The sequence below is a fragment of the Crocodylus siamensis genome, chromosome 13 (assembly GCF_052110815.1).
Source record: "Crocodylus siamensis isolate JL-2025a chromosome 13, ASM5211081v1, whole genome shotgun sequence".
In the NCBI taxonomy this organism is placed as follows: Eukaryota; Metazoa; Chordata; order Crocodylia; family Crocodylidae; genus Crocodylus; species Crocodylus siamensis.
In genome coordinates this window covers 1,240,041-1,257,921 of record NC_143407.1, presented here as the reverse complement: position 1 = coordinate 1,257,921, position 17,881 = coordinate 1,240,041, and the positions used below count along the sequence as shown (strand labels likewise).

The following is a 17,881-nucleotide window of genomic DNA, read 5'->3' as shown; positions in this document are numbered from 1 at the left end:
AAGCCGCCAGCCCGGCGTTACCGTGACGTGCGGCATCGTCCTGGATCCACAGTGCCGCAGAGCAGGTCCTCTGCTGCGGCCCCGGCCCCATCGTCAACCAAGCCACGACAATTTGCCGCAGTCCCTGAGGGTTTGGCCGCAAGACAGCTCTGACAGCAAAGGGCCTGATTTGGAGAGTCGCAGGTGAGCCCCAGAAGCAGAGAGCTGCTGCGATGCACCTAGCAGCCACATTTCACAACGAAGCTGTGAAAAGGGGCCGTGCCGCCTCTCCCCTCCGGCTTACGCTGGCAATCGGGGGAGCTGGAGGGACTCCTCAGTACGAGACGCCAGACTGCTCTAGCCCCCAGCGCAGCCAAGCACCAAACCAGGAGCTCCCGCCCTCGGGAGCAAGGGGGCTTCCTTCAGCAGATACTCAAAGTTAAGCTTGCCCTGCAGCCAGCTGGTGTCCCCTCGGTACCCTGTATATACTGAAGCAGGGACGAGGGCAACACGGCGGGTTTTCCGTAGCCCAAAAAAACCGGGCTTCTACTGGCAGAAGGTCCCCTGCGTGCAGCCGGCCCTCGCTGTGTGGGGATGAGGTTTCTGGTTTGCTTTTGTTCTGTTTTTAAGTTTTCTGTCTGGGGCCAAATCCGCCTCACCGGCTCCACAACCCACAGAGCGAGCACAGCTCGGTCCCTCGGGTCTGCAGGGCGCTACCGCCGCCAAGCACCCTCCCTCCCAGACTCTCCCATCTGGGGCAAGGCGAGCCCGGGGGCTCAGACGCCCCCTTGATTGCCTTGCCCCTGGCCCAAAGGCCACAAGAGCAAGCTAGGAGGAAAGCCGGAGAGCAGTCCCACCTCTGCCATAAATCGGGCGGCGGAGACCCTGGCGTTGGCAGGCCAGGGGCCGGTCCCCGCCCGGGCGCTCCCTCGCAGGTACAGCCGCCAGCACCGCCGGCGCGGGCCGGGCGGGAGCGCGGCAGGTGCGGGCGGGGGCGCGGCCCCGGCGCGGCGCGGGGGCGCGGGGGGGGGGGGCGGCCTGCCGGAGCCACCCCCGCCCCCGGGAGCCGCTGGGCCGGCCCCTGCCCGCCTCCTCCGCCTCTTTGTGCGCGGCCGCCGAGCCCGCAGCAGCCGCGGGCCGCTCCTCCCGGGGAGATGCTCCAGCCGGGCGCGGAGCAGCCGCCTGCCAGCGCGGCCGAGGGGAGGGCGCCCGCCGCCGCCGCCCGCCTGCACCTGGCCTGGCTGCTCATCCTGCTGGCCCTCCCGCCCCGCGCCGACTCCTCGTGGTGGTGAGTGCGGGGCCGCGCCGCGCCGCGCCGCTCACCTGCCTGCGCTCACCTGCGGCGCGGCGCGGGAGCGGGGCCGGGGCCGGGGCCGGGGCCGGGGCGGGGCGGGGCGGCGGGGGCAGCGGCGCTCCGGGCCGCGGCCGAGGGGACACGCGACCGCTTCGGTTTAGACCAACTCGGTTTTGCAACCACGCGTGTTTCTTTCGAGCCGGCTCCTTGCGCGCAGCGCGCGTGCAGCGTCCGGCCCCGGCCCCGGCCCCGGCCGGCGGGGCTTTCTCCCCCGGCCGCCGAGGAGTAAGGGCGTGCAGCAGCGTGTGTCTGGGCGCTTTCTCCCCCGTGCCAGGCTGATCCTGCTGCTGGCACACAGACCGGGGGAGGGAGAGCCAGGCGAGGCCGGGAAGGATTCGGGCGGTAGCGCAGGCTGGAACACGACCCTCCGCGTTCCCGCAGGTTGTGGAGGCAAGGGGCTCCCTCTTCCCCGCCCCGGCCCCCAACTGCCTTCCACAGCCTGCTCGGGGAGGCACAGGCGCTGCGTCTCCCTTCCTCCCTCCAGCCAGCAAACCGTCTTGGCAAAACGGTGGCTGAAGTCAGTCCACCGCTGCCCCCCCCCCCCCCGTTTCAGCTTTGACAAAAGGGCATGTTGAAATGAAGCCTTCTTTTCGGGGAAACTATTCCCAGCAATGATGCTGGCTCATCTGCCAGCACCTCTCTATCACCATTGATATTACAGCTAGACATTGGGTGGCGCATCATTATTCACGTTATTACTGTTGTTATCCCGATTGCCAGACTCCTTTCGGGTTCACGCACACGCAAACCGGTGCCTGAAAGGAAATGCTTCTCATTTCCCAGTCAATTTTTAAAGTAGATTAAACAGAAAGCACCGGGTCAGGCCTGCGCAGAATGCATCATGAGGAAATCACCACCAAATGCTTCTAAACAACTGCCAATAATTAATATTTCAGTGACATCAGGGCCCGGCCCATGTTACTTCACAAAAATTCCAGCCGTTGGGGAACTTGGGGGAAACAAAACCGTGGGTTGGTGGAAGCTCGTAGCTCGCACTTGACATTATTTATGCTGCAGCAGCTCGTTATTTAGCCGGGGCAGCGGGGCTGGCTTAGGGTGGCCGTGGAAGATCAGCTACAGGTCCTGCTTTGGCACGGTGGTTGCGCTTTGTTTCTAGCTCCATGGGGTGCTGGGTTAACCATCAGCATCCCCTCTGCAGCCTCCAAACTTTGGTTGATGGTGTTAATTAGCAACAAAGTCCCTGCTGAAACACAGGCAGAAAACGCAAAGGGAAAATCCCATTTCTAGCTGCGTGCACAGCAGCAAAGGGAGGACGAGTACCCCATCGCTCATAGCCTGAAGCTAGCGGGTCTCTCCAAGGCCAGCGGGACAGTGCAGGAGAGCACCAGGCCCGGCGCTAGCTTCCAGGATTCCTTGTGAAAGATTTGGGGCAGATTAGGATGTTGCTTGTAAATAGAAATTGTGCAATAAGAGCGGGCGTACATAACGGAGAAGGAGCGTTCACTCGCCCCGCAGGCCTGCCGCCTGGAAAGCCCTGCTACATGAAAGGTTTGGTCAGAGGAAAGTGTGCACGAGGTCGCTGGCACCCTGCCCTCACGCATGCCCACTCTCTCTCACAGGGACAAATCCCCCCCTTCGTAAACTCGCAGACACACCAGATCCTCATTAGCCCGCTTGTTTATTGCTAACCACAGTCCTTGGGAACTACAAATATTTAATTTCATCTGGCACCACAGCAGATGTGAGGCATCAAGCTCCCGAGAGAGACAACAGGCTTGTGGGAAGGAGCCCGTCCCTAGCCTCGCCTCCAGCCCGGACGTGGGCAGCCACGTGGGCTCCTTTCCGTGGCACAGGCTTGCGGAAAGCTGATCGCCCTCGGGTGATGCTTGTGTCCTGGTGCAAACAGGCGCTGTGGATGGGGGCAGAATCCCAGCTCAGGGAGGAGACAACTCAGATGGTGAAGAGGGGTCCAGTCCCCGACCCTGGGAGTCCCACGTGCTTGCCCTTTCTCCCCAGCACCCTACCAAGCAGGGGCTTTCCTAGCTCCCACATATTTTTGAGTGGTTCCCAGAGATGTTAATTAGACATCTCAAATTTAAGATTTAACATGCTGAGAAATTTCAAGAGGGAGGCTTCCTTATCTCTGGCACGCACTGGGCGCAGGAGGAACCAAAGTTGGATGGCACCCACTGGTCCAAAAATTGGCTTCCTTCCCCGTCTAACTCATTTCACACTAGCGAGGGTTCAGAAGTTCACGAGTACTCCAGTTTTTACGCTTTTACTACAAGTAGCAGGAGAGGCTTCAGAGGGACCCTAGGCAACGCCTTAGTAGGCACATACAACTCCTAGACAGCGATCCCTAAACTACGTTGGGTTGCAGAAGGCACCAGACATTGCTAATACAGGCAGTCGTTCTGAGCATATATCGAGCCAGAGATTGATCATCTTTGTCAACTGGGCAAGTGCTTTATCTAGGTAGGTGGAGGGGGAAATAGCAATGACAGGAGTGTTTGAAACAGAACGGGAGGAAAGATGTGCAGGCAAGGAGCGTTCAGTCTTGGAGTCAGCCCCTGTCGTGCACGGAGGGGGAAGGAGCCTGTTCCCGGCTCCCTCCCTCTGCTGATCCACAGGAGACAGGAGGCTGGTGCAGCCCGGAGAAGACCAGCTGCAGCTGTACCAGCTCCGGCCTTCTGCTCTGGCACTCTCTGGTCCAGGCCCCAGTGGCTTGGCCAAGAGGGCAGCATTGCTGTCAGCACCACCTTGTCCAACCCGCCTTCCTCTTACACCCCAAGCTGCAGAGCGGGTCTTCCCCTGATCCAGCCTCATCCCACATAGGTGTGCCAGGAGAGCAGGGCAGTCCTGGGAATTGGACTTGGGTGCTGTATAAAAGGGAACATGCACGAAAAAGCAGCCCTAGGACAGGGTGGGAGCCTGCCGTTCGTGCAGAAGCACGTTCACAGAGGCTACACGCTCCCTGTTACAAAGTGTTTTGCTGGGGGTAGCAACAAGAATAGTTGCGGGGTCACTAACCAAGGAGAAGTCTTTCTACTGAAGTGCTCTGTCACGCTGGCTAGCCAAATAGTCCTCTTGGAAGAATAAGCTTTCGCAGAAGTCAAGCTGGCTGAAAGAGAAACCGTAGTAGCTCCACTGTGTTTTCATTGGGAATACATTGCAGCAGATGGGTTCCCTCAGTCACCGTACACAATAATCATTTGGCCTAATTATATTTCTGGGGTAATTTTTCATCATAGGAACTTTTTACCTACAGGACGCTTCATTTGGACCTAAGGGCACGGGGAGAGGATTAGCTCCCCTTGCAAATCCCCTGGCAATTATTATACATCGCTCTGAAGGCAGGCCCCCCCGCCCACTACAACAGGGTGCCACGGGGTTAGATCCTGCACAAGAGGCTGCCAGAAGCAGACTCTGCCCTGGGGAGGCTGCACAGAGTCCTCCTCTCCTTTTTGCAGAGCTGCAAAGAGATGAAGTGCTTGGCGCGCCGTTACACAGGGAGTCCATATGAACAGGGCTCCAGAATCGCAGGCCCCAGCCCATTTCCTTCTCCACCAGTCTTCCCTCTTCTCTGAACTGACATCAAAACTGGCAATTTGCCCCCTTCTGCCATGAAGCCTAGCGGTTAGCTCACAGGGCTGGGCCTTGAGGAAGCAGAGTTCCCTAGAGATCAGTGCTGCAGGTCCCACACGAGTCAGCACCGCGCAGGCAGGCGCGGTGCCCCTGGAAGCCAGGTTAGCCTCGCAACACGATGGCAATAACGCCCCGCTCCTTGGAGGATGCTGGGGGATCTCCAGGGGACAAGTGGTGTTTAGGGACTGTCTAGCATCGGTTTCCAATGCAGCCACGCACCCGCAGAAAGTCCAGGGCTGCGCTGAAGCCCAGGCAGTAGTGCCAAGCTGACCCGTTGCATTCCCCTGTGCTTTCAGGCTACTTCTTTCTTGCCCCTTCAGTACAAGAACATATGCCCTGGCCTGGGCCGCAGAAGAGCAGGGTTTTATGTCCAGCTTTGCCACCAATGCCCCTGTGCATCCATGGGCAAGTCATCTAGTCCCTCCGTGCCTCTTCGGGCAAGACACTGCATCTCCTCCTACGTTCGTGCAGTGGTCAGCAGTCCCAGATGAGGTCTCCCGGCACTTGCAAAGGATAAGCCTCGAAGCCTCCCACCTAACCAGCTTGTGCTGGCACTGGGTAACCATCCGGCTATTAGAGGCAAGCCCCCCTCTGACTCCTCACATCAAGTTTCACAGGAGACGCGTCCTTTCAAGACCCTTGTTTAGGCAACAAGGATTCTCTCCATAGTAACTACATTCTGATACCACAGACACTGAGACGAGGTCAGAGCTGCGGAGGAACACATCTCATGGCAGAGAGCTGGAAAAATGTTGATGCTAAATAAAATTTTTAAAAAGGCTAAGAAAAGAGCAAAGAATGAAACACCCTCACATGAAGTGGGGCTGGGAAGTTGCACAGCATTATGCTATTAAAAATTATTCAAGGGAGACCAGGGTTTTCCCTACACAGAGTAATGGCTCTAAGTGAGGAAATTAGGGCTATTAATCTTCTCAAGGTGCTAACAACTCCAGCAGGTCAGGATGGCCCCATTCCCAGTAGGGCTTAATAAAATGTTAAGGGCTCATAATAATAATGAAAATAATAAAATAATATATTGGAGGAATATTGCACCTTGCATACCAAAGTGCTTTGCAACCTGCTATAAATTCTGTACCCATAGACTTGGGAGGGGAGGGGAATGCATCTGCTCGGGACTGCCCGGGGAGTGGAGAGTGCTGGAACATGGTCAGTGTCTCTGGAAAGCGGCCCCTTTGGCCGCCCAGAGTGACCGCTGTCTGCTGCTCATCTCAAAGCTGCGTCTGCAGCCCTTCGTCCTGCTCTGAGCTCAGCCCCGAAGCATCGGCGTCAGTTCTAACTCTGGGAAGAACCCCACCTCGTGAGTCATGGGCATGGTTTCCTGGAGCACAGAGCACCATGCCGGCTGCTCAGGTCATCCTGGCGGTGAGGAGCGGCGGTGCTAGCAACCTGTGCTTGGCCAGGGGCTGGTTGCCCCTGTGCCCAGCTAGCCCCAGTGTGAGGAAGGACGGTGCAGACTGCCTGCCTTAGCATCAGAACAGGCTATTTGGTGAAACAGGGGCTGTCTGCACCAGAGCAGGCATGTCCCCCCAGGTGCACGTCCCCCCTCGACCTGTCACTGAAACAAACTCCCTCCCACCTTGGACCCGACCCCCGTCCCCCTGCTCTCTGCAGCCCAGCACGTCAGCCAAACACCAGTCACTATTTCAGTGCTGAGCCAAACACCAGGGCCTCCAGTTTCACCCCAACCCCACCGCTCAGGGTGGTCAGTGACGGGGGAGCACAGCACCTTGAGGTCGCAGGCACAGGCTAAAAGGCAGCAAGACGCCGCTACACTAGGCCTTCTGCCCGTTTTCATTTCTAATCCATTAGCCACCCACGGCCGCAGCTCAAGCGGAGCCAACACAGTACCGGGCAACTCCACTCCAGAACCCAAGTCCCTCTTCGGAGCAGCCCTGGAGACGAACACACCTGCAAAATACGCACCGTTTCCCAGGGGACCTGGAGGAGCCAGGCAGAGCTGCCCAGACCCCACAGGGATGGGCAACCTTTTGCAAAGCTGGGCAGCGCTTTCAGGCACACATCAGCCAACCCTTTCCAGCAGCTCAGGAGCCTGGCCCCAGCCCCTCCATGACACTGTATCCCCCCCACACGTGGCCAGGCGCTGTGCCAGGGGCACTTGGCAGCAACCCAGCTCCATGCACTGGAAAGCAGGATGTGACCTTTCAATAATCCCGTGCCAATCCACCCACCCTGCTCACAATGGCAAACGTCCCCTGTTCACAGCTTGCTCCTGACCCCACTTTAATTCAATTTAAAAGACTCCGAGGGCACTGCCACTTTCACCACGGAGGGATTACATGCTTAGCATTTCTTCCAAGTGATACTGAGGTTACTTGTTTAAATAATAATGGGGGAGGGGAAGCTCAATATCATGGGCACCCGCCGGCATTCATAGACTATTGAGTGCAGAGAGCACACCTTAAGCAAGGGACTGGCTGCCTTTTTTTTTTTTTTTTTTTTACACGATGATCTTCTCAAGCTCCGAGTCCTTGGATGCAGCCTGGATGGTGATGCTGAGGGTCAGGCGGCCTGTGGTCATCTGCCCAAGACAGCCTCCCTTCAGCCACCAAAGTGGCTGCTGTTGGAGAGCCAAGAGGTGCCTTTCATGCCCTAGGGCCAGACCTCATTTGGAGGAACTCGTTCCAAAGCCCAATGGGGCTTGGGAAATCCCCCGATGTCGTACAGATGTTTCAAGGAGTTAGGACTTACTCTGCTTTGCTGGGTCCTGCTTCTATGCACTGCTGCCGAGGGGGGCTGTTGTGGCGAGCTGGCAACCTGCGGGGGAAAGAAGCCATGTTACAACACAGTTACCCTACCCGCAGCCCCAGTGACACCCGGTCCTGCCTAGGTCAGTGCCCAGAGCTCAGACTGCCTCTCTGGCTGGGACAGGACGGGACCCGTGCACGCACATCTGAGAACAGAGAGCCGAGATCCGCCTCCCCATTGCAGAACAGAGAAAGAACGCTCTGTGGCCAGGAGAGCCACCACACGTGACCCTCGTGCATCAGCAGCTCCTCCTGCCACCGCCTGATGTTCCCACGAGGAGGTTGCAGCCCAGGGTATGAAGGGGAGAACAGGCAGCACAGAGACCGTGGCAGGGAAAGGATGGAAGAGCCCTGAGGGACGTGCACTCTGGCAGCTCAGGAAGAGCGTGAGCGGGGATTTCCCACCTGTACCAGGCTGCAGCAGATGGCCTGCATTACACTTGTTCCCCTCACCAACTTGAAACCTCACCCTGGCACGGTGAAGGCGCTGCCCGTGGCAGAAAGGAGAGCTCAGCAGTACGGCGGCTGCATTTCCCCTGTGACTCTCTGGGTACCAAGCTATCGAGACAGCATTGTACAAGAATCAGATTCCCATGCAATGCGGAGACGGGGCCTGGAGACAGCGTGATGCAGCCAATGTTCAGCCCACTCCATGGAGCGCCCACGTCTCCTTCCTGTCCTCTCTGCAGGGCTGCACACGCAAAGACGAGTGCAGAGAGGAACCCGGGGAAACCTCCTCCTCGGCCCGTCAGCAGAGGGCAGGGGCATGCCGGGCCAGCAGGGAGTGGGCGCACCTCAGCCCCGGGGCCCGCCGCGGCTAGGGGGTTAAAGCGAAACGCGTACTGCTCCCGAGTAAATAGATGCGTCGGCCCCAGAGCTGCCTGTTTATCTTAGAAGCAATTTAGGTTTCTCCTTGTTTATGGGAATGAAAGTCAGCAGATTCTGAGAACGGGAAAAACAACTGGGAGCCAACATGTGACAGCTCTCTCCTGTTCCCCTCGGAACGGGGCGGCCGAGAGCAAACCCATGCCAGCGACATGGCTGGATTCACTCATGCGACGGATTCACCCCTGGGCAAAAGGAGCAGCAGCATGGGGTCAGGCCCATGTCACCACCTGGACAGGTGGGGTCCTGCCTCTGCACACAGGAGCCCATGTGCGCCTGCTGGCTCTGGGCTGGCCAGTGCTCAGACTGTCAGTAGGTCGCTCCTCCGAGGAAATGCGACCAACTGCATGTGGAGAGACGTGCCTCCGCAACGCGTGTCCCTGGCAGCCGCACAGCCCAGTTCTAGGAACATGCGGAGGGTCGTGACTCACGCCGGCAGCACGGCACAAAGTCCTGCCCCTTGAGTGGAGCCAGCGGCTCCTTGGCTGGCGGCAGCTGGATGCGGTCACAGCCCGTGCAGACCAGCCTCCCCCGAGGACGTGACACACACATCCGTCCTGTGCTACCCACGCCCCTGTGCTGGAGGCTCCTCACCTCCCAGCTGCACCCTCTTGCCACCTCCGGGCACATCACACAGCAGCTCACCTGGCCGTCTCCATCCACTGCAACTCCCTTCCTGCCCTCTGTCTGGGGCTGACCGTGAGCAGAGTCCCCAAGGCCATCTAACCACACTCCAGCGGGCAGTTCAAGCGCATCAAACATGAAGCCTCCCATGGGAACCGGCCAGTGTCAGCAGCATTGCACGTTTAAAAAGACATGAAAAAAAAAGAAGAGCCTTCTGCAAAGGCCCAGACATCCTGCTTTGACCTTTTGGAATGGGCTGCTTGGATTTTCCAAAAACTCCCTGTGAGATAAAAAAACATAATGGTGGAATGACACAGTCCGGTCAAGAACAAAGAATAGTTCTGGGGGAGTTTCCCCCCCGAATTCTTTTGGGCAAGAAACGTTGGACTTTTCATTGGATTTTAGCTCCAGGTCAGAACAGAGCAACTCTCCCCGGGTTCTGGAATTCCCCACAAAACAGCAGGTCCAGTTTCCGCTCAGCTCTCACTGGCAGCCCTTCAGGTCCAAGGAGGCCTCCCCCTATCCTCTCTCTAAGGGGACCAGCAGAATGACAATGACCCTCCACACCAGAATAGCCCTGGAGTCACTTACACCCAAGCAAGTGAGGCAGTTAGGAAAGAAAAGGAGGCCACAAATGGAGGGCAGCAGGAAATCTGCCTCGTTAGCACCAAAGGGGATCCAACCACTGCATTCCTTGCCTGGACTGCGGCTGCAATCAGCAGAACCAGGCACAGCGGGGAAGGGAGGCAGATATGTTGGCAAGGTGCACGCTGGAAAAAGGGAGAGGAACCCATGACCCTCCTGTGCTCCCCTTTGAAAAAGCTGGCTGCCAGCCAGGTATTCAGCAGTGGAGCTAATGAGAGCAGAAATAATTAGCTGGTGGTGTGAAAAGGAGAGCGACTGCCGTTTATCTGGCGGGGAGGATTCTCCGAGATCAAAGCCTCCTGGGGCTAGGTTAGTCATTACCATTATCTGCATGCTTTCCCCTAGCAAAGCATCTCCTCAGTCAGCCCACAGACTTACCACTCTCCAGCGAGCTGCCAGCGGCAGGGTTCCCCTCGCCCACGCCAAGCGCACCAAGGCTCCCTGCCCCTTAGCTTGGTGCAAGCAGGAAGAGAGCGGGGGTGCAAAGTCCTGGGGCAGTGGCAAGCTGGAAACAGATGCTGCCATGTCCTGTCCCACCCATGGCAGGCACTGTGCATGGAGGGATCTGGGAGCAGCTTGGGAATTTGGGCAGCAGTGCTTCCCTTTGTATATCACTCTGCCTGAGCACACGTTTCCTCGAGAAGGCAGCACCCGGCTGTCCCTTGTGGCCTCGGGGAGCGGCTGTCCTCAGCCTACAGGCAGCATCTCCCCAGCCAAGCCCCACAAGTGCTGGCCAGCTTTAAGCCCTGCCTTATTGCCGAGCAAAGGTGGGAAGGCAGAAAGGGGCAATGTCCCATCCCTGCTATAGCCCATCCTGCTCCTGGGAACCCTCTGAACCCCGGGGTTGGACCAAATTGTCCTCTTTGTGCAGGCAGGAAGGCATTGTGCACCTGGCGTCGCCTCCCTTCCCCTCGATGAGCTTTTTTAATGGCTTCCCCCATCTCCCTGGTGCCACAGCCGCCTGATGAAAGGTTGACGAGCAAGCTTGTAAAACATAATGCGCGTTGGCAGAGCCGCGGGGAGCCGGGTCTATTATCCACCGCTCCGGCCCGAGATGACCTTGCGCGGCTGCCAGCGCTTTAACAAAATATTTTTTAAAAAGGGAAGAAAAGATCCCCATTGCTTTCTGTGCTCTTGAAGCCATCCTCAGGCTGTGAGCTAGCTCTGGGCCGATAGGAATGAGAGCACAGCCAGGGACACAAGGAAACTTCACCCCAGCTTCGGGCTTTCTTATTTCTGTTCAAGGGAGGGTCTTAATTCCAGTCTAGAGGTTGGAAATGTTTCAGTTGTGCCCAAAGCCTCCCTTATTTGTCTGGCCAGAAACGCAGGGCCGGGGTCTATGGCCAGGCCGGTTCCCCAGCACAAGGGATCAGCCACCCTCTGGCAGAGGGGAACCAGGGATATCGGCATGGCTTCTGGATGGACATGGCATCTTCCATGCTCCACGCCGTGGTCTGCTTTGGCTTCAAGGCCACAAAGGAACCGGCTGGGGTCTGCGGGGAGAATTCAGCCTCCCAGCCACATGCCCAGGGTTTCTGGGCTGAGTTGCTTGCTCAAATCATGCAGCTGCACCGGAGAATTGCCGGCACTGCTTCCCCCCACCGCCCACCCCATCCACCAGCTGAGGAGCAGTGGGACCAGGAGAGGATGGGATACCCGGGGACCCGCCGTGCAGGGGCACGTGGGGAGGCTGGGCATGGATGTGGGCACCCTGAACTGCAGCAGTAAAGCCCCAGCATTTGGGAAGGGATCTACCCCTCCTGCAGCCACTGACCTCTAGCTGCTAGCAGGAGCACTCCTTGCCACGAGATGCTCATGCTGGCTGGTCCCCCACTGCTACGGCCATGGCTGTTCCTGAGCAGGCCCTGCTGGACCCTGAAATCTGCTTCCAGGGGCTGCAAAAAAACAAGAAAAAACGTCACCGATAGGAGGGTGAGAGATCGATACCCCCTCCAGGTTGTGCAGAAGTCAGACAAAGCCCGGGGCTTCTGCCCGGGGCTGCGTGGCGAAGCAAAACTCCTAAGCCCATCCTGGCCTGTCCTGTCCACCTGCTACATCCTGCCCTAGCCCAGGAGCTCTCTGAGCCTGAGATGTCCTTGCTGCTGCCTCTCTCCAAAGCACCTGGCACTCAAAGGGGCCCCGGTGCAGGACAGGGCTTCGGACAGAGCAACTACCAGCCCTTCTCGCAAATCCTGGCTGGGCAGCTCTGGCTTCTTGACCTGCCCTTCTGAGCTAGTTGTCCGAGCTGCGCCAGCTGCCGTCAGACAGGGCTGTGCAGCACGACACAGCTGCCGATTCCTGCAGTCAGTGCCCTGGTACCTCCTCCTGAAAGTTCACCCAGCTCCAGGGGCACAAATGCCACCTCTTATTGCTCCTCAGCCCTGGCTACAGCTCACTGTAGCTGTTCTGGGAGGAAGCCTGCCCCGTGTGAATGCAGAGACCTGGTGCACCCTAGGGCTGTGGGCTTAGACCCCAGCACAGCACAGCCCTGCAGGGTCCCAGCCCTACAGCCTGCAAAATGCTCCCCTAGGTGCCTTGCTCACAGGCATGCTCTCCTTCCACAGGTACATCGGGGCTCTGGGCGCCAGAGTGATCTGCGACAACATCCCCGGACTGGTGAACAAGCAGCGGCAGTTCTGCCAAAAGTACCCCGACATCATGCAGTCCGTGGGCGAGGGCGCCAAGGAGTGGATCCGAGAGTGCCAGCACCAGTTTCGGCACCACCGCTGGAACTGCAGCACGCTGGACAGGGACCACACCGTCTTTGGCAGAGTCATGCTGAGAAGTAGGTCCCCGCAGGGTTTTTCTTGCCACCCACTTGCCCAGGGGGGAAAAATCATACCCTGCCTCCAGGAGGGGATGATTTGGCACTGAGGCTGAGGGCGACCTGCCTGCTAGACAGCTCCTGTAGCCCACTGAGGTAACGCCAGGTGCCACGCTGCACGGGGCAAACAGGGGCCTAAGAATCCAGCACCTAAAACCACAGCGTCCTGTGCCCAGGGCTGCTCAGCAGTCATGCAACAGGGCATCAGGCCAGTTTTCCCAGGCTCCTCCCTGCACCCACCAACCCCAGCTCCTGCTTTTAAGGAAAGGTCAGGACACCCCCCGCCCACCCACATCTTGCTGTACCCAGAGGCAAAACACCCTTTGCTCCCCTGGTCCAGCCCCTTGAGTCACGACCGCTGCTCCGGGGCTGAGCAGGGGCTCCCGTCATCTCCTCTAGAGCTCAGTCTTTCCCCGTCAGTTTGTCAGGCAGTAATGGGAGCGCATCACTGCCCTGGCGAGAGGAGCCGGGGAAGGAGACACCTCTGGAGAACCAGCTTGCACGTAAACAGTAACAGGATACGTAAATATTTGGAGAGCAGGGCTGGCCAGGCACGTGGGACCAGACAACTCCCTGCAGAGCGGGGAAGCTGGGGCAGAGACGAGTGAAAGGGCAAGACGGCGGTGTCTGCAGACTCCGTCCTGGAGAAGCACCCATGCCCCCGGGGTGAAGTTTGCCCTGTGCAAGGGACGGGGCAGGCTTGGCAGGGCCATGGGCAGCAGCATGCTGCGGGCTGTCCCTGGAAAGGTCTGACCTCTGGGATGGACAGGGGTTGCACCCACGGAGCAGGGGGCTGTACCAGCGATGCTAGCTAGCGCACAGGCATCCGGGAGGGCTGCCAGTCAGACCGGCTGGTCAAGGAGGTGCTAGCCTGGATGAGGCAGCCTGTTCCCCTGATCTGCTGCGTCACGGAGGGAGGCGGCCAGCCTGGACATGGAAAGATGACTCTAGCCCTGTGACATGCAGAAGACTCTCTCCTTTTAAAAAAAAAAAAGAGAGAAATCAGATTATAAACTATGGGGTCTAATCCTCACCCAATTTTAAGCCACTGGGCACATCTAGGCTGCCCCTGAAGCCAGGAGGGCAAACACTTACTTTTAAAAGTAAAAAGCTACGCCTGCACTTTGCATGCAATCCCCTGACTCCAGAAGCTTGGGCTTAAGAGCCCAGCAAATGCTGTGCGGCTCATGTTCAGACCCCACAAGCTGGGCTTTAACTGCCCAGCCCAGAACATGATAGAAACCCAGGACTCCTTGCCCATGTCTCCCCACCACCCTGCCCGGCTGCTGGGAAGAGCTGCCCTGGGGTTCCCGGCACCAGCTTGTACCCTCCCAGGCCGCATCCTCCTTTGCAGATGCTGATGTGAGCTGCAGTGTTGGGGTCACCTAGGAACTGTCCAGCGAAGGAGCGCTGCAGACCTGCCAGATGTCAGTGCTGAATCCCAGCCGGCCAGGCTGCTGCGTAGTGCGGGGCACCTGCCTTCCCTCAGCCCATGCAATCACAGCCTCGGTGCCCATGGGACCAGAAGGGTCCGGCGGGGTGGGGAGGGCAGGGGCCACATGCAGGAGCACGCCCAGACCTGGCAGGCCTCTCACTCCTCTCCCCTCCGGCAGGCAGCAGGGAGGCCGCCTTCGTCTATGCCATCTCCTCAGCTGGGGTGGTGTACGCCATCACACGAGCCTGCAGCCAGGGAGAGCTGAAAGGCTGCAGCTGTGACCCCCGCAAGCGCGGGCGCTCCCGGGACGAGCGCGGCGAGTTCGACTGGGGCGGCTGCAGTGACAACATCCACTACGGCATCAAGTTCGCCAAGGCCTTTGTGGATGCCAAGGAGAAGAAGGTGAAGGATGCTCGGGCCCTGATGAACCTGCACAACAACCGCTGTGGGAGGATGGTGAGTGCTGGGCACTGCCCGGAGCTAGAGCCTGGTGAGGAGAAACAGCCTGGCCCCGGTTTCTGCAGCAGCCCTGGGGCAAGCTACGGCCCATCTGATCCAGAGTAAGGTCCGTGTCTTCCAGGTGTCCCCTGTCCACGCCCAGCCCTGCTTTATGCACGGCGGGGTGGTGGACGCAGATGCCTTCCCTCCTGCCCACCTCACTGCCCCCATGCCCAGCCACAGCTCAGCCGGCACCCAAAGTGCCTGCACGGCCCCTTGTGCTCTCCCACACATCCCGTCTTCAGTGGCCTCAAACGGCAGGGCTTCCCAACCCCCGGCCTTTTAGCAGGTGAGAAACAAGCCGCCTTAGGGCTCTGGCCAGCTGAGGCAGGCAGCCACGAGCACGATACCTGGCTGGGTCCTCACGCATCCCCCCTCCGGCAGGCCGTGAAGCGCTTCTTGAAGCTGGAGTGCAAGTGTCACGGGGTCAGCGGCTCCTGCACGCTCCGGACTTGCTGGCTGGCCATGTCGGATTTCCGCAAGACTGGGGATTACCTCCGGAGGAAGTACAACGGTGCCATCCAGGTCACCATGAACCAGGACGGCACTGGCTTCACCGTGGCCAACAAGTACTTTCGGAAGCCCACCAAAACGGACCTGGTATACTTCGAAAACTCCCCCGACTACTGCCTGATGGACAAGGCAGCAGGTAAAAGTCAGCGCCGGCTGCTGGCAGGGTGCAGCGGGCGCCACGTCAGGGCAGGGACGGCCTGCCGTGCTGGGCTAATGGCTGGGCCAGGCCCACAAGATAGTGCCAGGAATTATCATCTTGGCGCCATGCAACTCCAGGGTGGGCGGTCTGGCACTGACAGCATTTCTGGATGGAAGTTTCCATTTCTGCCAGCAAAGCTGTTTTCAAAAAAACTGGGGAGGCGGAAGCAAGGGAGGGGAATGAGCAGCAGGTCTCATTTGCTTTTCAAACCACTGCTAAGCAGCAGCAACACCAGATTTCCCTGTCCCCATCCCCGATCAGCACTAGCGAGGCAGCCCAGTAACACCCATCGCTCTAAGGCTTTGCCAGTCATGCCCTTGGAAGTGCACAGCAACTGCTGGGAACGCCAGCTCATCCTATGGGACTTTAGCTGAGAGGAATTGATGTCCCAGTCTTGAAAGAGGCTCATGTCTGGCTGGTGCTTTGTTCATTGAATGTGTCCAACTCCTTCCGAGTGATAAGCAAGCCTCTGCATGGCACGGGGCTCTCAAAGCTGATCCCCCAGCCTTCAGAAACCTTCCTACTATTGCAAGCAAAGCTGTCCTTTGCCAAGCAGACCAGCCTGGACTTCCAGTCTTGCAGGTAAAGTAGTCTAGCCGGTTGGTCACTGGGGGCTTTGCAGAGCCCAGTAGCTGCAAGAGAGGAGTACAGTCTGGGTGGGACAGCCCCACTTCCAGACAGGGATTCATTCACCAGGGCCTCTGCTCGGAGGGCTCGAGCCAGCTACCTCCCCACCAGGCTGCCTGTGCCCGTGTCCCGAGCTTGCAGTCCATAAAACCTCGCACCAAATTTCTGGCCTTACCCCCGCATTCCCTCTCCAGGTGCAGCACAGAACAGTCAGGCCCCAAGGAAAGGGAATTGCACGCCCGCTGCCCGGGAAAGCTTTCCCTCATACCTGCCCCGAGGGAGGGCTGGCTGCGTGTCCTGTCCAGCTCAGACAGGCTCTCCCCAGATCCAAACAAGGCTTCATTACCTGGGGAATGCAAAGCCATCAGACAAGGAAGACCTGGCAGGATGGGGTCAGATGGTCTGTGTCTGGTCTGCAGGATAGATTAGCACCTGGCCTGGGGCTGGGGAAGGGTCAGCAAATCTGAGGGGGACCTTTGGTACCAGAGCTGGCCATTTTAGAGGGTTTCTTCCAAGCTTTCTTTCTGGGCCCCGCAGCCAGGCTGCATATGGGGGGGGCTCCCAGTAGCAGGCAGCCATGCTGGGAAAGACAGCTTGGAAGCCACCCTGGAGATGCAGCACTCTCCGAGCAAGCAGCAAAGGGTGTGAGCTTGCCTTCACCAAACCCGACAGTGCCACTGGATGTGGGTCTGATCCAAGCCCCCTGGGCTGGCGGAAGAGCAGAGGTATCTTTTGCCAGAAGAGAGCAGCACTGGGGAGGAGGGAGGAGAGCATGAGGGCCATCTTGCTCCCAGAGCTGGGTAACAAGCCCTGGCTTCCCTTCCGCAGGCTCCTTGGGGACGGCCGGGCGCGTGTGCAACAAGATGTCCCGTGGGACCGACAGCTGCGAGGTCATGTGCTGCGGCCGGGGCTATGACACAACCCGTGTCACACGCATCACCAAGTGCGAGTGCAAGTTCCACTGGTGCTGTGCAGTGCGCTGCAAGGAGTGCGAGGACACCGTGGACGTGCACACGTGCAAAGCACCCAAGCGGGCCGAGTGGCTGGACCAGACCTGACCGCTTGCGCAGTGCCAGGAGGGACAAAGCCAAGGCCTCATGCCCGCCTCGGGCCCCAGGCCCCCGTGCCGGGGCATTCTGGGAGCTGTAGTGCAGCTGCATGGCTTTTCTTTAATTCATCCGGCAAAGCACTAGAGAGAACTACACTTCCCAGGAGGTCCCAGGGACCCTGCCAACTTGCTCAGCCAACTCACCCCTTCCCTAGAAGGGGCTTGCGACCATCGCTTACTGTGAAGCTTCCCTTGCCCCTTGTTCTCTTGCAGCAGGACAGTGCAATGGCCACGAGACTGGAAAGCAGAGCCCCAGCAACCCCCTCACTGTGTGTGCACATGGAGAGTGCCTGGCAAGGGTCTCCAGGGCAAAACAGCCAATCCTTGCAGGGAGCTCTGGTCCTGAACTTGGTGCACGGCCCAAGGCAGGAGACCGCAAAAGCCTAAGGCAGCTCCTTGATCTCCAGTGCTTTTCTCAGCCAGATCTAGCACAGTGACACAGCTGAATGATCAACACAGCTGGACAACAGCAACTCCTCTCTCCCCCAACTGAAAAAGGGGAAGGCAACAGGTGACTGAGACCTGAATGACTGCCACGGGAGAAGGGCATACACGCAGGGACATGCACACAGCATGCAAGACAGCAGTCTGCCAACATGGCGTCAGGCTCCTTGCACGTGGTGTATACCGCTTCATTCTTTTTAAGACAAAATCCATTATAAACCTGTATCCGAAATTGAAGCTCTTTGCCTTGCGCGTTACTACCCATCCAAAGGGGCCAGGGCACCCCAACACAGGCCTCAGTGAGAGCTAATCCACCATGCTGTGCTGGCAGGGAGTTCCCCCATGAGACTCCTG

At 58.6% G+C, this 17,881-nt stretch overlaps 2 protein-coding genes across 5 annotated transcripts in view; one reads left to right on the top strand and one right to left on the bottom strand.

Moving 5' to 3' along the window:
• The first annotated feature begins 1,001 nt into the window (after positions 1 to 1,001).
• Positions 1,002 to 17,873, top strand: WNT2B (Wnt family member 2B). Of its 2 annotated transcripts, XM_090026497.1 has the most exons (5): positions 1,074 to 1,267; positions 12,444 to 12,664; positions 14,317 to 14,594; positions 15,021 to 15,285; positions 16,804 to 17,873. In XM_090026497.1, exons 1-5 carry the CDS (start codon positions 1,134 to 1,136, stop codon positions 17,031 to 17,033), a joined length of 1,128 nt encoding a protein of 375 aa, XP_089882623.1. In that variant the 5' UTR covers positions 1,074 to 1,133; the 3' UTR covers positions 17,034 to 17,873. The 2 variants fall into 2 exon arrangements, with proteins under 2 accessions (XP_089882622.1, XP_089882623.1); XM_090026496.1 differs by lacking the exon at positions 16,804 to 17,873 and having other exon boundaries at positions 1,002 to 1,267; positions 15,021 to 15,742.
• ST7L (suppression of tumorigenicity 7 like) overlaps positions 15,000 to 17,881 on the bottom strand; it is a 44,077-nt gene continuing 41,195 nt past the window's right edge. For 2 of the 3 annotated variants that reach the window (XM_090026491.1, XM_090026494.1), the window contains one exon: positions 15,000 to 15,131. The gene's annotated coding sequence lies outside the window, so the exon portion shown is untranslated. Of the gene's footprint in view, positions 15,132 to 15,851; positions 15,981 to 16,243; positions 16,322 to 17,881 lie in introns of those variants that run through there. The other variant, XM_090026492.1, reaches the window with a different exon arrangement.

Coding starts and splice junctions, on each gene's coding strand:
- WNT2B (XM_090026496.1), top strand. CDS start 1,134: ATGCTCCAGCCGGGCGCGGAGCAGCCGCCTGCCAGCGCGGCCGAGGGG. Junction 1,268..12,443: donor CGCGCCGACTCCTCGTGGTG/GTGAGTGCGGGG, acceptor CTCCTTCCACAG/GTACATCGGGGCTCTGGGCG. Junction 14,595..15,020: donor ACAACCGCTGTGGGAGGATG/GTGAGTGCTGGG, acceptor CCCCTCCGGCAG/GCCGTGAAGCGCTTCTTGAA.